The following is a 14629-nucleotide window of genomic DNA, read 5'->3' as shown; positions in this document are numbered from 1 at the left end:
CACCAAGGTCCATGCCAGGGATGGGGGACCTGCAGCCTCTCAGATGTTAGACCAGGCACCCCCAAACTCTGCTCTCTAGCTGTTTTGGGACTACAGTTCCCATCATCCTGACCACTGGTCATGTTAACTAGGGATGATGGGAGTTGTAGCCCCCAAACAGCTGGAGGGCTGAGTTTGGGGATGCAACTCTCAGCAACCCCGACCACTGACCATGCTGCTGTGACACCTTCAAGGCTGTCCTTCCTCTTACCTGCTCGAAGAACTCGTCCATGAAATGGTCTCGGTCCACGTGCACCACCTCTTCCTCATCGTCGCTGTCTTTGGCCTGCCCAAGAGACAACATTTCCACAGGTTAGGACACCCTCCTGGCTCTGTCCTCAAAGATACCCTGATGCTCTCCTCTTCTGTATGTTTCAAAGCACCCATATCATGTAGCCAATAGCCATTTCTTCACTACACAGTGAAAAGTGGGAGGGGGAACTATTTGGGGCAAAGAAGCAAGCTTTTAACCTTTCCCAATTGCCCCATCTCCCCTATTTAAGCAGATGCACACAGACACTCAGCAGATTCCCCCCAACCAGTATTTCAGGCCCTTGTTTCTGTTGCAAATATCTACATTCCTTTCTAGGCCTCATTCTTTCCCATCCTCTTTCCCAGGCATCCCCAAACTTCGGCCCTCCAGATGTTTTGGACTACAATTCCCATCATCCCTCACCACTGGTCCTATTAGCTAGGGTTCATGGGAGTTGTAGGCCAAAACATCTGGAGGGCCGCAGTTTGGAGATGCCTGCTCTTTCCCATTGCCTCTTGCATTCACTTCTTGATTCTTTATCTATTTTTCGGTGGAGCAGAGCAGCAGTTTCGCCCTAGCCCATACGGCATCATCAAAAGTAAAGATGCTTGGGGTGAATCCCCTCTTCCTAGCCCAATTAAGAGATGCGCCCAACCGTCAGAAAGGAAGAGTTAGATAGCGCTGGTTTCTGAAAGGAGGCATTGCTATGCCTCTCCTAACATGACTCTTGTAACATGACATCTCCATCCTCAGCAGAAAACAAGCCAAGAAAACATGATTGAAAAGGCAAGTGTGAGACTTCACACTTCAGCAAAGGTTTGCTAGGGAGAAAGGGAATGACCAGGGGAGCCAGGAAAATGCCGTTAATCCAACGAGAAGGAAGAGATGGAGGAGTGTTTGTGATTGCTACATGCTTTGGGTTCATTCCATCTCCCTTTTAAATCTGAGGCTCAGCCCTGGAATAAGCGAAGCAGTAACGAAGACTTGACTGTAGCCGACCACATGCAGAGGTGTCTGCTTTGCCATGGGTTAACCACAACCAGCCCCTATTCATTTATTTTAAAAATATTGTTAACCATCCTTCGTCAACTGATTCCTGTGGAATATACAAAAGTGTGGATAAGGCCCCTAGACATCTGGGATTAAAAACAGGGTGATGGGGGAACATAGAACATGCTCTGACTAGGCAAACTTGAAATGCCACAACTCACATTTTAAAAATTAAGAACTGTCTAAAACCCCGAGAGAGAGAAGTAACAGATTAATCTTCTCAAACTGGCAACGAAATCCAGGAATCATGCCTTCCTGCTCACCCATTTCCGGCTCCTAGAGCTGAGGAGAAAACTTGAGGGCCTGTTTTCTAGAAATGCATCCCGTTTCCTTTTGGATCTAAAAGGAAAAGTTCCCCACACTTCCATCCCACAAGGCCTCATTTCCATTCCAGAGCAGAAGAGTCGAGTTCGAGAACCCAAAGGAAATACCACAAACAGTTGCCTCACGCAGGGGGAAAAATTATTCGTGGACTAGACAGGCCCAGCCTCCAAGCTTCCTTTTAATTGTGTGGTCGTGATGACTTGTGTTCATGATGGCATGGGGCGGTTATTCACAATCTCACTTTCACGACTGTTTGCAGGCGCAACAGTTTGAGGGCATGCATATTGCTTTGTTTCTGGTCTCATAACTTCCTCCTGAAATCCCGCAACGTTTTATTATACCACCCGGTTCCGGGAAGTGTGTGTTTGTTATGTCCTGCTTTTGCCCCTCCAAATCATGGCAATGTGACAGCGCCCAGCAGAGACCACAGGACCACTAATGAAGCGAACTGGTGTTTGGACAGTCCTGTAGAAATCCACCACCAATGAACAACTCATGGACCAATGACATGTGGCAGGATACATTTGCAAACACACACACACACACACACACACACACCAGTCTGGAGGGGCTTTGGATGATCGGAGGGCATCTCAGGGTTGAATGTTTCCACATGAGAAAAACAAAAACAAACCCTCACATAGAAAACTTCCTTATCAACGAAAGCTACTGGTAGGCAATAACCTTTCTAAACACCTGGCTTTCTAGGAGCAGAGCATTTCATTTTTTTGGTTTAGGAAAAAAAGACAATCATGGGTGCCCCACTTAAAGTCCAGAAGTGGTTATCTCCTATGTGAACGGCAGCTTAGCACTAAGAGTTAAATTGTGATCTGTCTGTCTGTCTGCCCCACCCTTACCTCCCATTTCATATCCCATCGTTCGTTGCAGCAGTTGTCAAGGCCAAAAAGGCCCTGTCTTCTCTTCCGAGATGCCACATTTCTTCTTATATAAGTGCAACCCCCCAAAACTTGATTTAACCTGAGGCGACAAGTCAGAGGGAGATGGGCTCAGCCACTTGGAAAGCAGCCCCCCCTCCCCCCCGGGTGCCTGCCACTTGCGTTGCTCCACACGGCAGGAGAAAGCTGGCGATCAGGGCGGCGGGGAAGGAATAGCGATGGAGATGGCTCTCCGGCCTGGCACCACGGGGAAAGGAATTGGAGAGAGGGATTTGGAGGGAGAAGCTGTGTTTTGGACCAGTGCCTGGCTCCGTCTCCTGGAGGGCAGTTTGTGACGAAGCTCTCTCATCGCATTCTCCTTTTGTCCAAGGTCACAGCTAACCGAGCTGGAACAGTGACATAATAGCACATGCACACAAACAGCCGCTCGCACTTCCAGTGTGCTGGGAATGCGTGTGCACGGGGTGGCTTGGGGTCAGCGCCACATCTCCTCGGCAGACTATCAGATTCCTTTTCTCCTTCCAGGAAAACAACCATCCCCAAAATAACCAGCCTGGTCACAGAGGACAAAATAAAATATATAAATAAGAATAAAAATCCTCCCCTCCCCTCTCCTTTCTTTCTGCAGCAGAAGGTTCTGTGATAGTTTTAAAGGGTCGGTTTGGCTCACCAACCTCAAACCAAACATGGTCCCTTCTCATGTTCCTTTCTTGACCCCCCCCCCCAAACATCTGAGCAAGTGGGGGCGGGAAGGAATACACACAAACAGAGAGAGGTGGAGTTGTGGCGGTCTGCTTGTCTGCAGGCCACAGGGAGAATATTTTCCCCTTCCCACTTCTAAACCCATTTAAAGAGTAGCAGCCGCCCGCCCCATCCTCTCAACTAGGAATGACAGCAAAGAGTGACAGCGAAGCAGAGGATACATGGGCAGTACTGGCAACATTGCCCACTGATTATTAACGTTTTCTTCCATGGTCATGAGGACTAGCAGCTTTTTAAGAAGAAGAAGGAGAAGAAGTCAGAATCACAGCAGGTCCACTGGGGAAATACTACAGGGGAGGTTAGGAGACCACAGTGGGTAAGCATGTTACCTAAACACTGCTAAAGTTTAATTTTAGTTCACATTTATTTATTTTTCTGCAACTGTAGATCCCCAAGGCGGCTGGAGAGGGCCTTCTCAGTGGCTGCTCCCAGACTTTGAAACTCCTTCCCTAGAGAAGTTAGACTTTTAATGAAAGGGCTAGTGCCGTGCTGTTTTTATTGTGATTATCTGTATGTTTTAAATAGGTCATATAGAGTGAGTGTGTGTGTTGATTTTATTAATGTTTAAATGATTTTTAATTATTCCCCCTCTATCTGTTGAGCTGTTTTTATTTTATCTGTAAGATGCCTTGAGCCCCTGTAAAGGAAAAAGACAGGGAATATAATACAATACAATACAATACAATACAATACAATACAATACAATACAATACAATACAATACTATACTATACTATACTATACTATACTATACTATACTATACTATACTATACTATACTATACTATACTATACTATACTATACTATACTATACAATACTGCACTGCACTGCACTGCACTGCACTACACTACACTACACTACACTACACTACACTACACTACACTAATAAACATAGGGTTTCATAATAATAATGCACAGGGTTTGAAACCATCCCCTATCCAGGCATGACTAGACCTATTTAGTTTCAGCAAGGTTGCTGTATCGTGTGCCTTTACCTTATAGTCCACGTACAACCAATCACCTCTCCTTTTGTCCTCTTTTATTTGAATATGAGGATTCTATAGTGAGCCTATTGGCTCCTCCAGCCATCTTCCTGTTGGACCATGTGGCTGGATGCTGGGCGCATGACTGGCTCCTCTCCAGAGCCATTTGCATTGATGGTCTGTGTTACTCCTGGCTGGCTCAGGCAATTAACCTACCTTCTTGGCACCCCCATATATTCTCAAACGCAGCTCAGGTTGCTAATTTGCATGACAAAAGGAGATGCAGGCCAAGGTCATCTCCTGGCAAGAATGGGCAAACTATCAGGCCAGGCAAATGGTTCGTCCTGCTGCAACAGTGGCAAGATCTGGATGATTCAGAAGCAGCCACAGGGCACTTCAGAGGCTATCTTGATTCAGAAGGCAGGCTCAAAGTTTGGGAACATTCTGCTCCTGAAGCTATCTCCCTCTGTTTTCTAGGATTCCTAGGCATGTTGATAGGGGGAAAGATACCCAAGTGATGGAAGGAATGGAATCTATTTATTTAGCCATCATAGTTGTAACCCTGTTTAATCCCAAAACTGGGCCTGCGCTGAGGCTGTGTTGTGTCTTAGAATCTCATAATCGTAGAGTTGGGAGGGACCCTGAGGGTCATCTAGTCCAACCCCCTGCCATGCAGGAATCTCAGCTAAAGCATCCATGGCAGATGGCCATCCAACCTTCGTTCGAAAACCTCCAAGTAAGGAGAGTCCACAACCTCCCGAGGGAGACCGTTCCATAGTCAAACACCTCTTACTGTTAGAAAGTTCTTCCTGAGGTTTAGTAGGAATCTCCTTTCTTGTAACTTGAAGCTATTGGTTCGAGTCCTACCCTCCAGAGTAGGAGGAAGCAAGCTTGTTCCTTCTTCCATGTGACAGCCCTTGAGATATTTGAAGACGACTTGCCCAAAGTGACCCAGTGAGCAAAGGATTCAAACCTAGGTCTCCTCTGAGCGAAGGAGACACTCAGAAGGACTCAGCTTTAGTTGCTGCCTGCAGCTAACAGACATACCGTATATATTTATCTGTTACATACTCAGCAGGGCTTAGCACAGGGCTACCTAAGCATTTTCCCATCCAGGCCCTGAGGAAGCCAAGGCTTGCTCAGGTGTGTGTGTGTGTGTGTGTGCACGTGTGTGTTAATGTGCTTTTAGAGTCCATATCCTTTGCTAGGCATGTCTTTGAGGGTCATCGCACATTTAAAGGACGTCAAGGTTATCAAAAGCTTAAAAGGCAGGCAGGAAAATATCACTGTAAACCAGACTATAAAGATAAGCATACACACATCAAAACAGGACCTGGAGATGAAAAGTCAGATCCCCAGCAAGATCAGACCTCCTCACCGGAATGAAGGAATGATTTAGCCTTTTATATTGCTTGTCTGCAGGCTACTGAGATTTGATTGGCAGTCCTCCACCCTCCACCAGGTCCCTCGCAAGCCTGCGTTCACAGCAGATTGGGCGACTGCTTCCCCTCACTTAAAAGCTCAGGATTCTCATAGGCTTGCCATTCCGGCATGATTGGCTGCTTCCGATACCTTTGCTTGCATGCCTGAAAAGCTCACACCACCAGCCTCCTTCAAGTGTGATTGGCTCTTTGGCCATCAGGCTCGCTCTATCCAGAGTGACTAAGCTGCTTTCTAGCCAATGAGATTGCAGTAGCAGAGGGCAGAGACCAGATTGGCTGCAAAGCTGGCCAGAATGGGTTTCATCAACACACACACACACACACATATATTCTTAGGGGTAAGATTGTGTCTGTGTCCGACTTACCCTCTGAGATTTGAACAATGACACTACAGGTAAAAAAAGGTCAACAGGTGAAGCTTTCCTTCTTCATCACCTGCACTTATTGGGAAAGTCTGTTCAAAAGCTGTGTCAGGAAGGGAATGGTGGCAACACTAAAGTTGTCCCACCCCATATCCACAACTTTTTTTAATGTAAGACAAGATTTATATGCTGGTAGGGGGTGTCTCATCTGCTCAGGATGTGGATGAAAAATAAGAACGTAACCTTCAGAGGCTCTGTGTCTGCATAACTATCATTCCAGAGAGTAATAAGGATGCAGGCTTCTGTCCCTGTTCAGCCTCAGTGGGGGTTGCTGGATTCCAAACCAAACCAAACCAAACCAAACAGGGCTTTCCCTAGAAACCAGAGGTTATAATCAGGGAAACCAGGACTCTTGGTGTGATCGCAGATTCTCAGAAAGCAGAGGGAAGGGTTAAGAGGGGGAAGATGAGCTGTGAGCCGGTGATCTACCCTCCCCATCTCTTTTATTTAAGCGCGGTCTAGTTTGTTAAGAGGCAGAATGGCTAGGAGCCAGGCCACCAGGTTTTAGAGCCTCAGCTGGAAGGACTGGAGCCCAAAACAATCAACAGGGGGGGGGCAGAGGGAGAGCTCCCCTGAGTTCCGGCAAACAACCCTCAAATACACAGCGACACCAGCAGACGTGGAATCCGGTGAGATTATTATAATGAACATTATTCTTGAACAGAGAGAGAGAGAGCGCAGACTACTGGCAAGTGCCACATTCAGCGTCCGCGGCTTCCACTCCGCTCCCTTGGCCGAGGAAAACCCGGCGCAACAGCGTCAAAATAATGGGCTAAAAAAAGACACAGCTGCCCAAATACAGAGCCACTTAGTTTAATGGCTTATGCATGCATCCTTCCCAGCCTCTCCCTGTGGGCCTGCCTCGTCCCTCACCCTCTGGCCTTCGCAGGTCTCGCTGCTCCCCTTCCTGCAACTGCAAATGCGAATGCATTCCAGGGATTTGTCGCCCACCAGAAGAAAGGCCTCTTGCTGTCCACACTTGGCCTCTTTTCGCAACCCCCCCCCTGTTTGCAGTCAAAAGGAACGTGAGGAGACTGCAATCGCAGCAGGGCTTTGCTTTCCCCCAAACGCCGCACATTTGAGCTTCTAGATAAATAAGTAAATCTCCCCCACCCCCAGCCATTTAGACAGGCAGAAATATCCTCATTAAGGCAGGGCTACAGTGCAGCAAAGGAGGTGGCGTGTTCTCCTGACAGGTTCCCTGACAGCAAGTGCTGCATAACTATTTTTATTTTGGTGTTTTTTTTAAAATAAAAAAGAAGAGAGACAGAGGAAGAAAGAGCAAAAGATGCAAAGTGATGAGAACAACAGTGGAATGAGAAATTGGAATGGGTGGCAGTGGTGGGAGGCGGAGATTGTGCTCTAGCCAAGATGTTGAAAAATGAGTTTGGCTGCTTGCGACAGAGAAGGTTGCACACCTTTCTCCATCGCTTGTTCCTGGACCGCAGTGACACCTTCCTGTGACCTCCTGGAGGCAGGCAGGCACAGAGGCAACATGCCTGGTTCCGTTTACCACCAAAGTACCTCAGTCAAGGTGAGGGAGAAATGTTGGAGGCAACATCTTTATTTTCACCAGAGAAATGTTAGAGGGTATGGAACAGCCAGAGGTTTGCCTATCTTTAATGGAACACAGGCAGCTGCCTTATGACAAGTGAGACCAATGGTTCATCTAGTTCAGTGCTGTCTACACTGACTGGCAGTGGGACTCCAAGGTTTAAGGCAGAAGTCTCTCCCAGTCCTAAGCCTTTCTCCAGGCAAAGTAGATGCTCTACTCACTGAGCTTTGGTCCTTCCCCAACAGTGCTCCAAAGCAGGAAGTTGAAGCTACTCGTGATAAGACCTGGTGCCCACTGGTAAAATCTACTCTGAATGCTAGAAAACAGTTCCTGTTATGCAGCTGACTGGTTTTACCTAGCCATTTAAAAACAAAGAAGCCTTCCTTCCTTCCTTCCTTCCTTCCTTCCTTCCTTCCTTCCTTCCTTCCTTCCTTCCTTCCTTCCTTCCTTCCTTCCTTCCTTCCACTTTCAAACTGTCTTTCAGGATACTTGGGGGTTTTTCACTGTGGGAGTTTTTGCAGTCAAAGCTAACAATGCACATCTATGCTAGTTAGTATGTGCAGGGGTTAAGGACCACAGAGTACTAAACTACTAGATTAGACTGTGGTGTCACATCCCCTCTTTTCCAAGGGGAGAGGAAGCAAGGGATGTTTCCTGCTCCATTCTCCCTCCCTCCCTCCCTCCCTCCCTCCCTCCCTCCTCTATTTGAACCATGTAAGCAGAGTACGGTGCACTCCATGCCCAGACTCCAAGTTTGAAGATACTTTCTGTATTTTGCAACCAATAATACCTGTACTTGGACTGTGTTGTTTCAGCTACATCATTGAACAATGCATGAGTGAGATCTGTAAGTAAAGCATTTAAACTTACTAAAGTTTGTGGTGTATTCACTCCAAGAGAGGTAGAGGGAGCACATTTTAAGAGCTTAATACTGGGACATTTAGACATCTAGCAACCTATATTTCCCACACTTTGCAAACACCACATAGACCAGTGTTTTAAACTCTGCTGGGAGCTGTTTTGGCTAAACCGGAATCAAGCCCTGAAAATACTTTTTTGAAACCAGGCAGTCAGCCATTTTTCTTCATAGTTCCCCACACATGTGTGACTTCAGGATTAAATGGTATTCCCCATTTATTTCCCAACATTCAGGAGTGCACCAGAATTTCCTCAATGAGCAGATCAGCAAGATCCCTGAAAGACACATTGCATGGAAAACCACACTGAAAAAAATTATACTTTTTCTATGTTTTGGAATAATAAAACGCAGGGTAATCTTCAGCCGTGTGCTCTTTTAAGAACGTTAGAGAGTGTGGAATGAGATAAAGATGATAAGCTTGGTTCTTATGAAGCATGATATGGTTACATAAAATTAATTTGTATGTACTTGCTAATTTTGATGTAAGCAACACAACAGAAGCCATCCTGCGTGAACACAGGAGCTCACCCTGTAATTTCTTTGCACCATCTCAGACGTGTTCCTTATCCTACAGCAATGGGGTTCCTGGAAAGGCAAAGGGCTCCCCAAAGTCTGAAAGTTGCCGCTTAAACAAAAAGCAGGTGGAACTTGCCTAGGAATATACTATGAAGGTGATACTGAAGGAGGGTGTGTTATACAGAAATTATTTAGCCATCTCTTGACAACCAGCATCAGGTCAAAAGGTGATGAAGTGGTGCTTTTCTCCTCTGTAGAAAATTTACCTTTTATTGCATAGGGTTCCCTTTGATCGCTGTTCTTTGCGAGGGCAGTTCTGGAGATGTGACCCATTGTGTGTGTGTGGGGGGGAGATTTCCGCTTTAGCCACTGTCCTCCCCGATACGTTATTTTTTATTACATTTATACCCTACCTTTCCTCCAAGGAGCTCAAGGTAGTGCACATGGTTCTGTTCCTCCCCATTTCATCTTCACAACAACCGTGTGGGGTAGGTTAAGCTGAGGGACCGTGGCTGGCTCAAGGTCACTCACTGAGCTTAATGCAGGGACTTGAGCCCTTATCTCCCAGTTTCTAGACCAACACTAACCACTAGACCAGTGTTTCTCAACCAGTGTGCCTCCAGATGTTTTGGGACTACAACTCCCATCATTCCTCACCACTGGTCTTGCTAACTAGGGATGATGGGAGTTGTAGTCCCAAAACATCTGGAGGCACACTGGTTGAGAAACACTGCACTAGACTTCACTGGCTCCGGTTGCCACAGCCCCTAACATCATTTGCCACTATGGCTGCCACGTCAGGAGTGTCCCAGAGATTTCAGGGCCAAACCAGCCAATAGTGATGTCACATGGGTGGGGTCCTGGTGACGGAGGTTAATTGGGAGAGGGGAGCAGAGGAAGGCAGACAGCCAGAGTTTCTACGCTAGTATTTGCAGCCAGCTCCTGTTGGGCTGCAGCTTGCAATTGCAAGCTGCATGTACAGTATTATTATTATTATTATTATTATTATTATTATTATTATTATTATACCTCTTGCCTGCTTCAAGCTCGCCACCTGAAAGGGGCTGGGCAAACCTGGAGACTTCAACTCAGACCTGGAGGTCTGGCAACCCTTTCTATCACCTGCCTCTCCTTCCCAGCTTCCAGTGGTAACTCTGCCGACAGGCAGTCTTGCAGGGAGGTGCAGGACATTACGCTTGCAATTAATCATAACTAATAACATTTTTTTTGTTGCGTGACAGAGTCCAAGCACAGAGAACTTGGTTGCCGATACTTATATATATCCTGGTTTCACATAAACCATCAGAGAGAGAGAGAGCTAGATCTAGCATTCTTAAGCCAGCACTTCAGAGCCCCACGTCACCTCTCACCCCACTGCAGCCCAGCCTCCTGCCTGCAGCCCATAAACCACCCTGGCTGACATGAGTTATAGCATTTGCTGGAAATTGGGAAAAAAGAACCAGGGAGCGAACAAGAGACATGGCGAGCAAAGCCCACGTCCGTCTCCACCACTCACACAATCATTCCTGCATTGCAGCTGTTTTTGGGGAAGGGAAATGCAAGTATTCGAGCCCTAGGAACGCATCCACACCCCATGCAAATACGGGCTCCCCCTATATTGCGAGAGGAGGAACCTCCGATCTGACAAGCTCAGGGGCAGTGCGGGGGGGGGGGGAGGAATCCCAACAGAATGCTTAATCTGTTGGATGCAGGTGGAGGAAAATAAGGGAGAGGAGGAGACCATCAGACTCAGTAGGGTGTGTGTGTGTGTGTGTGTGTGTGTGTGTGTGTGTGTGTGTGTTTGTTTATGGGGCTGCAGAGACAAAGGAGTATTTATGGGGACAGGTTTGGGCAGAGAGATATTTGCTAGGAGACTGATGGATAGATGGAGCTGGAGACAGACAGGGATGAGAGATATGAATAATGAGCTGGCAAGCAGTATTTCAACAACGCGGAGAAAGAAGGGGGGTAGCGCTAGGGAGAACAATTGCGGGTGGCTGCAGTCCTAAACACACTTGCCACTGAATAAACCCCACAGAAAGCAGTGGAGCTTGCCTCTGAACAAACATGCACAGGCGACTACTGCAGCAAAATCCAGAATTCCAGCCGGCCATGCCCTCTTGTGGGAGATTCCATTCCATTCCCCACCCTGGTTTTCTGTTTTCCTCACCGTACCATTTCATGCCCACTGAGCAATCCCAGACTTCATTGAGCTGGGTGTGCATTTGTGTGTTCCCCTTAAGGCAGCCTTCACAAACTTGGTGACCTCCAAATGTTCCAGGCCCTGGTAGCTGAGGCTGATGGGAATTGTAGTCCAGAACATGTGGAGAGTACCAGTTAGATGAAAACCACCCTTAGGGGTTTTATTCTAGAAGCTTTCTGTAGCGCTGGAAACTTCAGGGATCCCCCACCCCCACCCCAATTGTGCTGAGCCCCTTCGGTGTGAATGGCGCCATTTTGACCGCAAAGGGGATCCACGCTCGGAGAATCTTTGTTATTAATATATAACACAGGAAGAGTAGGATTGATGCACTGAAGTGAGATGAGAGAGACCCCCTTCTTGCTGAACCTCATGGCAAGGGCGCCTTTATTCCAGAAGGCATTTTAAGGTCATGTTCGGGTTTCTGTTTTCATTTTAGGATAATGTTGTTGGTTTATTCTGCGTGGTTTATGTACACAGCACAGAAATGCAAATGATTCAGCAGCATATAAATGCTTGATGGAACACAGGATTGTATATAATGGCAGAAGGATGAATGGAAGGAGAGTAGATGAAGGGAAGGACAGACAGGTGTGTATGTACAAAACAGAAGTGATATACAGCAGGCATGTCCAACTCCCAAGAGACTGTGATCTACTCCCAGTATAAAAAAAACTGGCAGTGATCTACCCATTGTCATTGGAGGGAGGAGGAGCGTGCATAGGTTGGGTGGATTGCCCACAGCTTTTTAGCTTTCCCCCATAACTTTTTGTACACGATAGGGATCCCACGATCTACCAGGATCAGCCGGGGATCTACTGGTTGGACATCCCTGATATACAGTATCCCAAAGGAACCCAGGGTGTCAAACAAGAAGTGATATTAAGAAACTGAAAAACACATCTTAAACTGGGCCGGAGCTTTTGTCGAAAGCTTAATTGTGGCTCCATAATTGTTTTCAAAGTCAGGAGCCAGCCCTGAATATTCATGTTCTCATAAAGAGGTAAAATTCTCTGAGCATGGGCAGAGGGTATTCCTCTTACGACCAGACCTTGCTGCGGGCCCTCAGTCTTAACGGCATCACTTCCGGGCACCCTTGAATCCTGGTTCCCCTTTCTTGTTGGGGGGGGGGAGCATCCTATATATTTATATTTTGATGTTAGCCACCCTGAGCCCAGTTCTAGCCAGGGAGGGTGGGATAAAAATATTATTATTATTATTATTATTATTATTATTATTATTATTATTATTATTATCCTACTTCGAGCAGGACCTGAAGGTGAGGCAGGGGTGGCAGAATGTCTGATGAAGGCAGGAACTGGGGTCTGAGCAGTAAAACAAGAGTTTTTAAAGTTTTAAAAATCCTAGTTGGGGGTAGGGACAATGAGGGGCACGGCACCATTTGACCGCTTCAGAAAAGAAGATAACTTCAGTCGCACTTGCCATTAACCACTGGAAAGCCTGTTGGTCTAAGTCAGTGCCCATTTTCTATCATATTTGATCAGACTGGAATCAAGAATTGTTTTCTTTCTCCCCTCCCCCTACTTCCAACAAATCAGAACGTCTTTTACAAAATTCCATATAATTAACTCTGTCGGTCACTGAGAAGAATTTGAAGTGGTTGAATCAACAGAACTGGCAAATTTGCCGAAGAAAAGTAAATCAGCATATCACTGGCAATCAATTCAATATGGTTATCAGCTCAATCGTAAACAAAAGTCACAACTCACGGAGGCCATTTTTGCCTTCGCTATTTCATTCATTGGGCAGGAAAGTCTTAAGTACCACACAGCTTTCCAAAAAGAAACACATCTGCTCCTAAGTCCAACCACTTAAAATTTACCATCGCTGAATAATGGGGGGGGCAGTTTTAATCAACTAAAGCAGGAGTTGATTAATCTGCCAATTAAGCAGAGTAAAGCTTGAATCCCCAGAGATAATGTTATTATACACAGTTCTCCAGAGTAATCTTGCACAGCCTCTCTTTCTCTCTGAAACAACCACTACTGCGAAAAAAATGTCTGTTCTGGTGTTCTGAAATATTATTTACCAGTCATCTGCCTTGCCTTTCAAGGGGAGAAAGCTCTTCCTCTCTCCAGACACCCAGAGGGCATCAAATCTAGTCCCCTACAGAAGGTTGTCTAGAGTGCAAAGAGTTATTAGAGGGGAGTGGAGAACCAGGGAGAAAAGGGGGGGATCAGATTTCAATTTCATTTTCAAGACATCTGGATAAAAGAATCTATTTCAACAGGAGATCAACAGAAGGACTTTGTCAAAGTATTTTGCAATTTACAAACCTGGAATGTATTCCTGATTTTCATTTGAAATGCACCCACCTATCCTTGATAAGTTTGCTGCTCAAAGCAGGGCTAATGGCATACTAAAAAATGTATTGTACTGTAGCTACACTGCCCTATTAGGAATGGTGGAATGTCGGCTCCGTGGTGAACAATATACTTCACATGCAGAAGGTTGCAGGTTCAATCCCTGATCTCTCCGATTCAAAATACTGCAAGCAGAAGGACCGAGAAAGGCACATTTCTAAAGCTCTGGAGAGCCACTGCCAGTCAAGATTAGATAGTAGTGGGCTCGATGATTCAGTATGAAGCAAACGTCATCTGCACACCTCCCTGGCCCTGATGAGTCTTAGTCACTTGGAGTGGTCATTGATGGGTCGTTAGGCTGCTGAAAAAGCTACTTTGAAATATGACTCACAGCCACCTGCCTGAGCAAGGGCTGAAAACAATCTGGGTTAAAGTGGGCACAGGAGACACCTGGATTTGAGGAGAGTGAGGATGGAGGTGGTTGGCAAAACTGCTAGAAGGTATCTAGAGGGAAAAGCCAGTTCGGGGAGACTTCGGGGGACCTTCGGAGATGATCTCACAGTGAACAAGCTTGCTTGTGTGCTTCCACCCCGCCCACCTGTAATACCTGGACAACACGTACATTTAAAATCAATAGCTTTAGCCAATGGGTCTCAAAAATCCCACGGTCAGGAAGGCAGTTTCCGCACGTGCTGTAGAGGGAAGCATATGGGGAAAACTGATCCTAAACCTTTGCTGCCTTGTTGGGATATCTTCAGGAGATGAAAAGTCTCGGGAGTAAATCCTACACAGGTCAGGAGTGGAGTCTCTAAGATGGTTGGACGGTGCCTTGTATGCCTCTTTCCGTCCATTCCTGCAGCCAAGTGGGTGCCAAACTTATTGCTCTGGGTTGCTTTGGGACACATCAGCGAGACCGAGGGGGTGTGTGGGTAATTTGGGCAGCC

The 14629-nt window shown here is 46.5% G+C and overlaps 1 protein-coding gene across 1 annotated transcript in view; it reads right to left on the bottom strand.

The window, feature by feature from the left end:
* Positions 1 to 14629, bottom strand: part of STX1B (syntaxin 1B) — a 51983-nt gene that overhangs the window by 15937 nt on the left and 21417 nt on the right. The window contains exon 2 of the mRNA XM_035135447.3: positions 251 to 325. Within this exon, the coding sequence (XP_034991338.1) occupies positions 251 to 325 (75 nt within the window). The remainder of the gene's footprint in view (positions 1 to 250; positions 326 to 14629) is intronic.

Source organism: Zootoca vivipara, chromosome 12 (genome assembly GCF_965207765.1).
Source record: "Zootoca vivipara chromosome 12, rZooViv2.hap1.1, whole genome shotgun sequence".
Lineage (NCBI taxonomy): Eukaryota > Metazoa > Chordata > Lepidosauria > Squamata > Lacertidae > Zootoca > Zootoca vivipara.
This window is presented reverse-complemented; position numbering and strand designations above follow the sequence as displayed.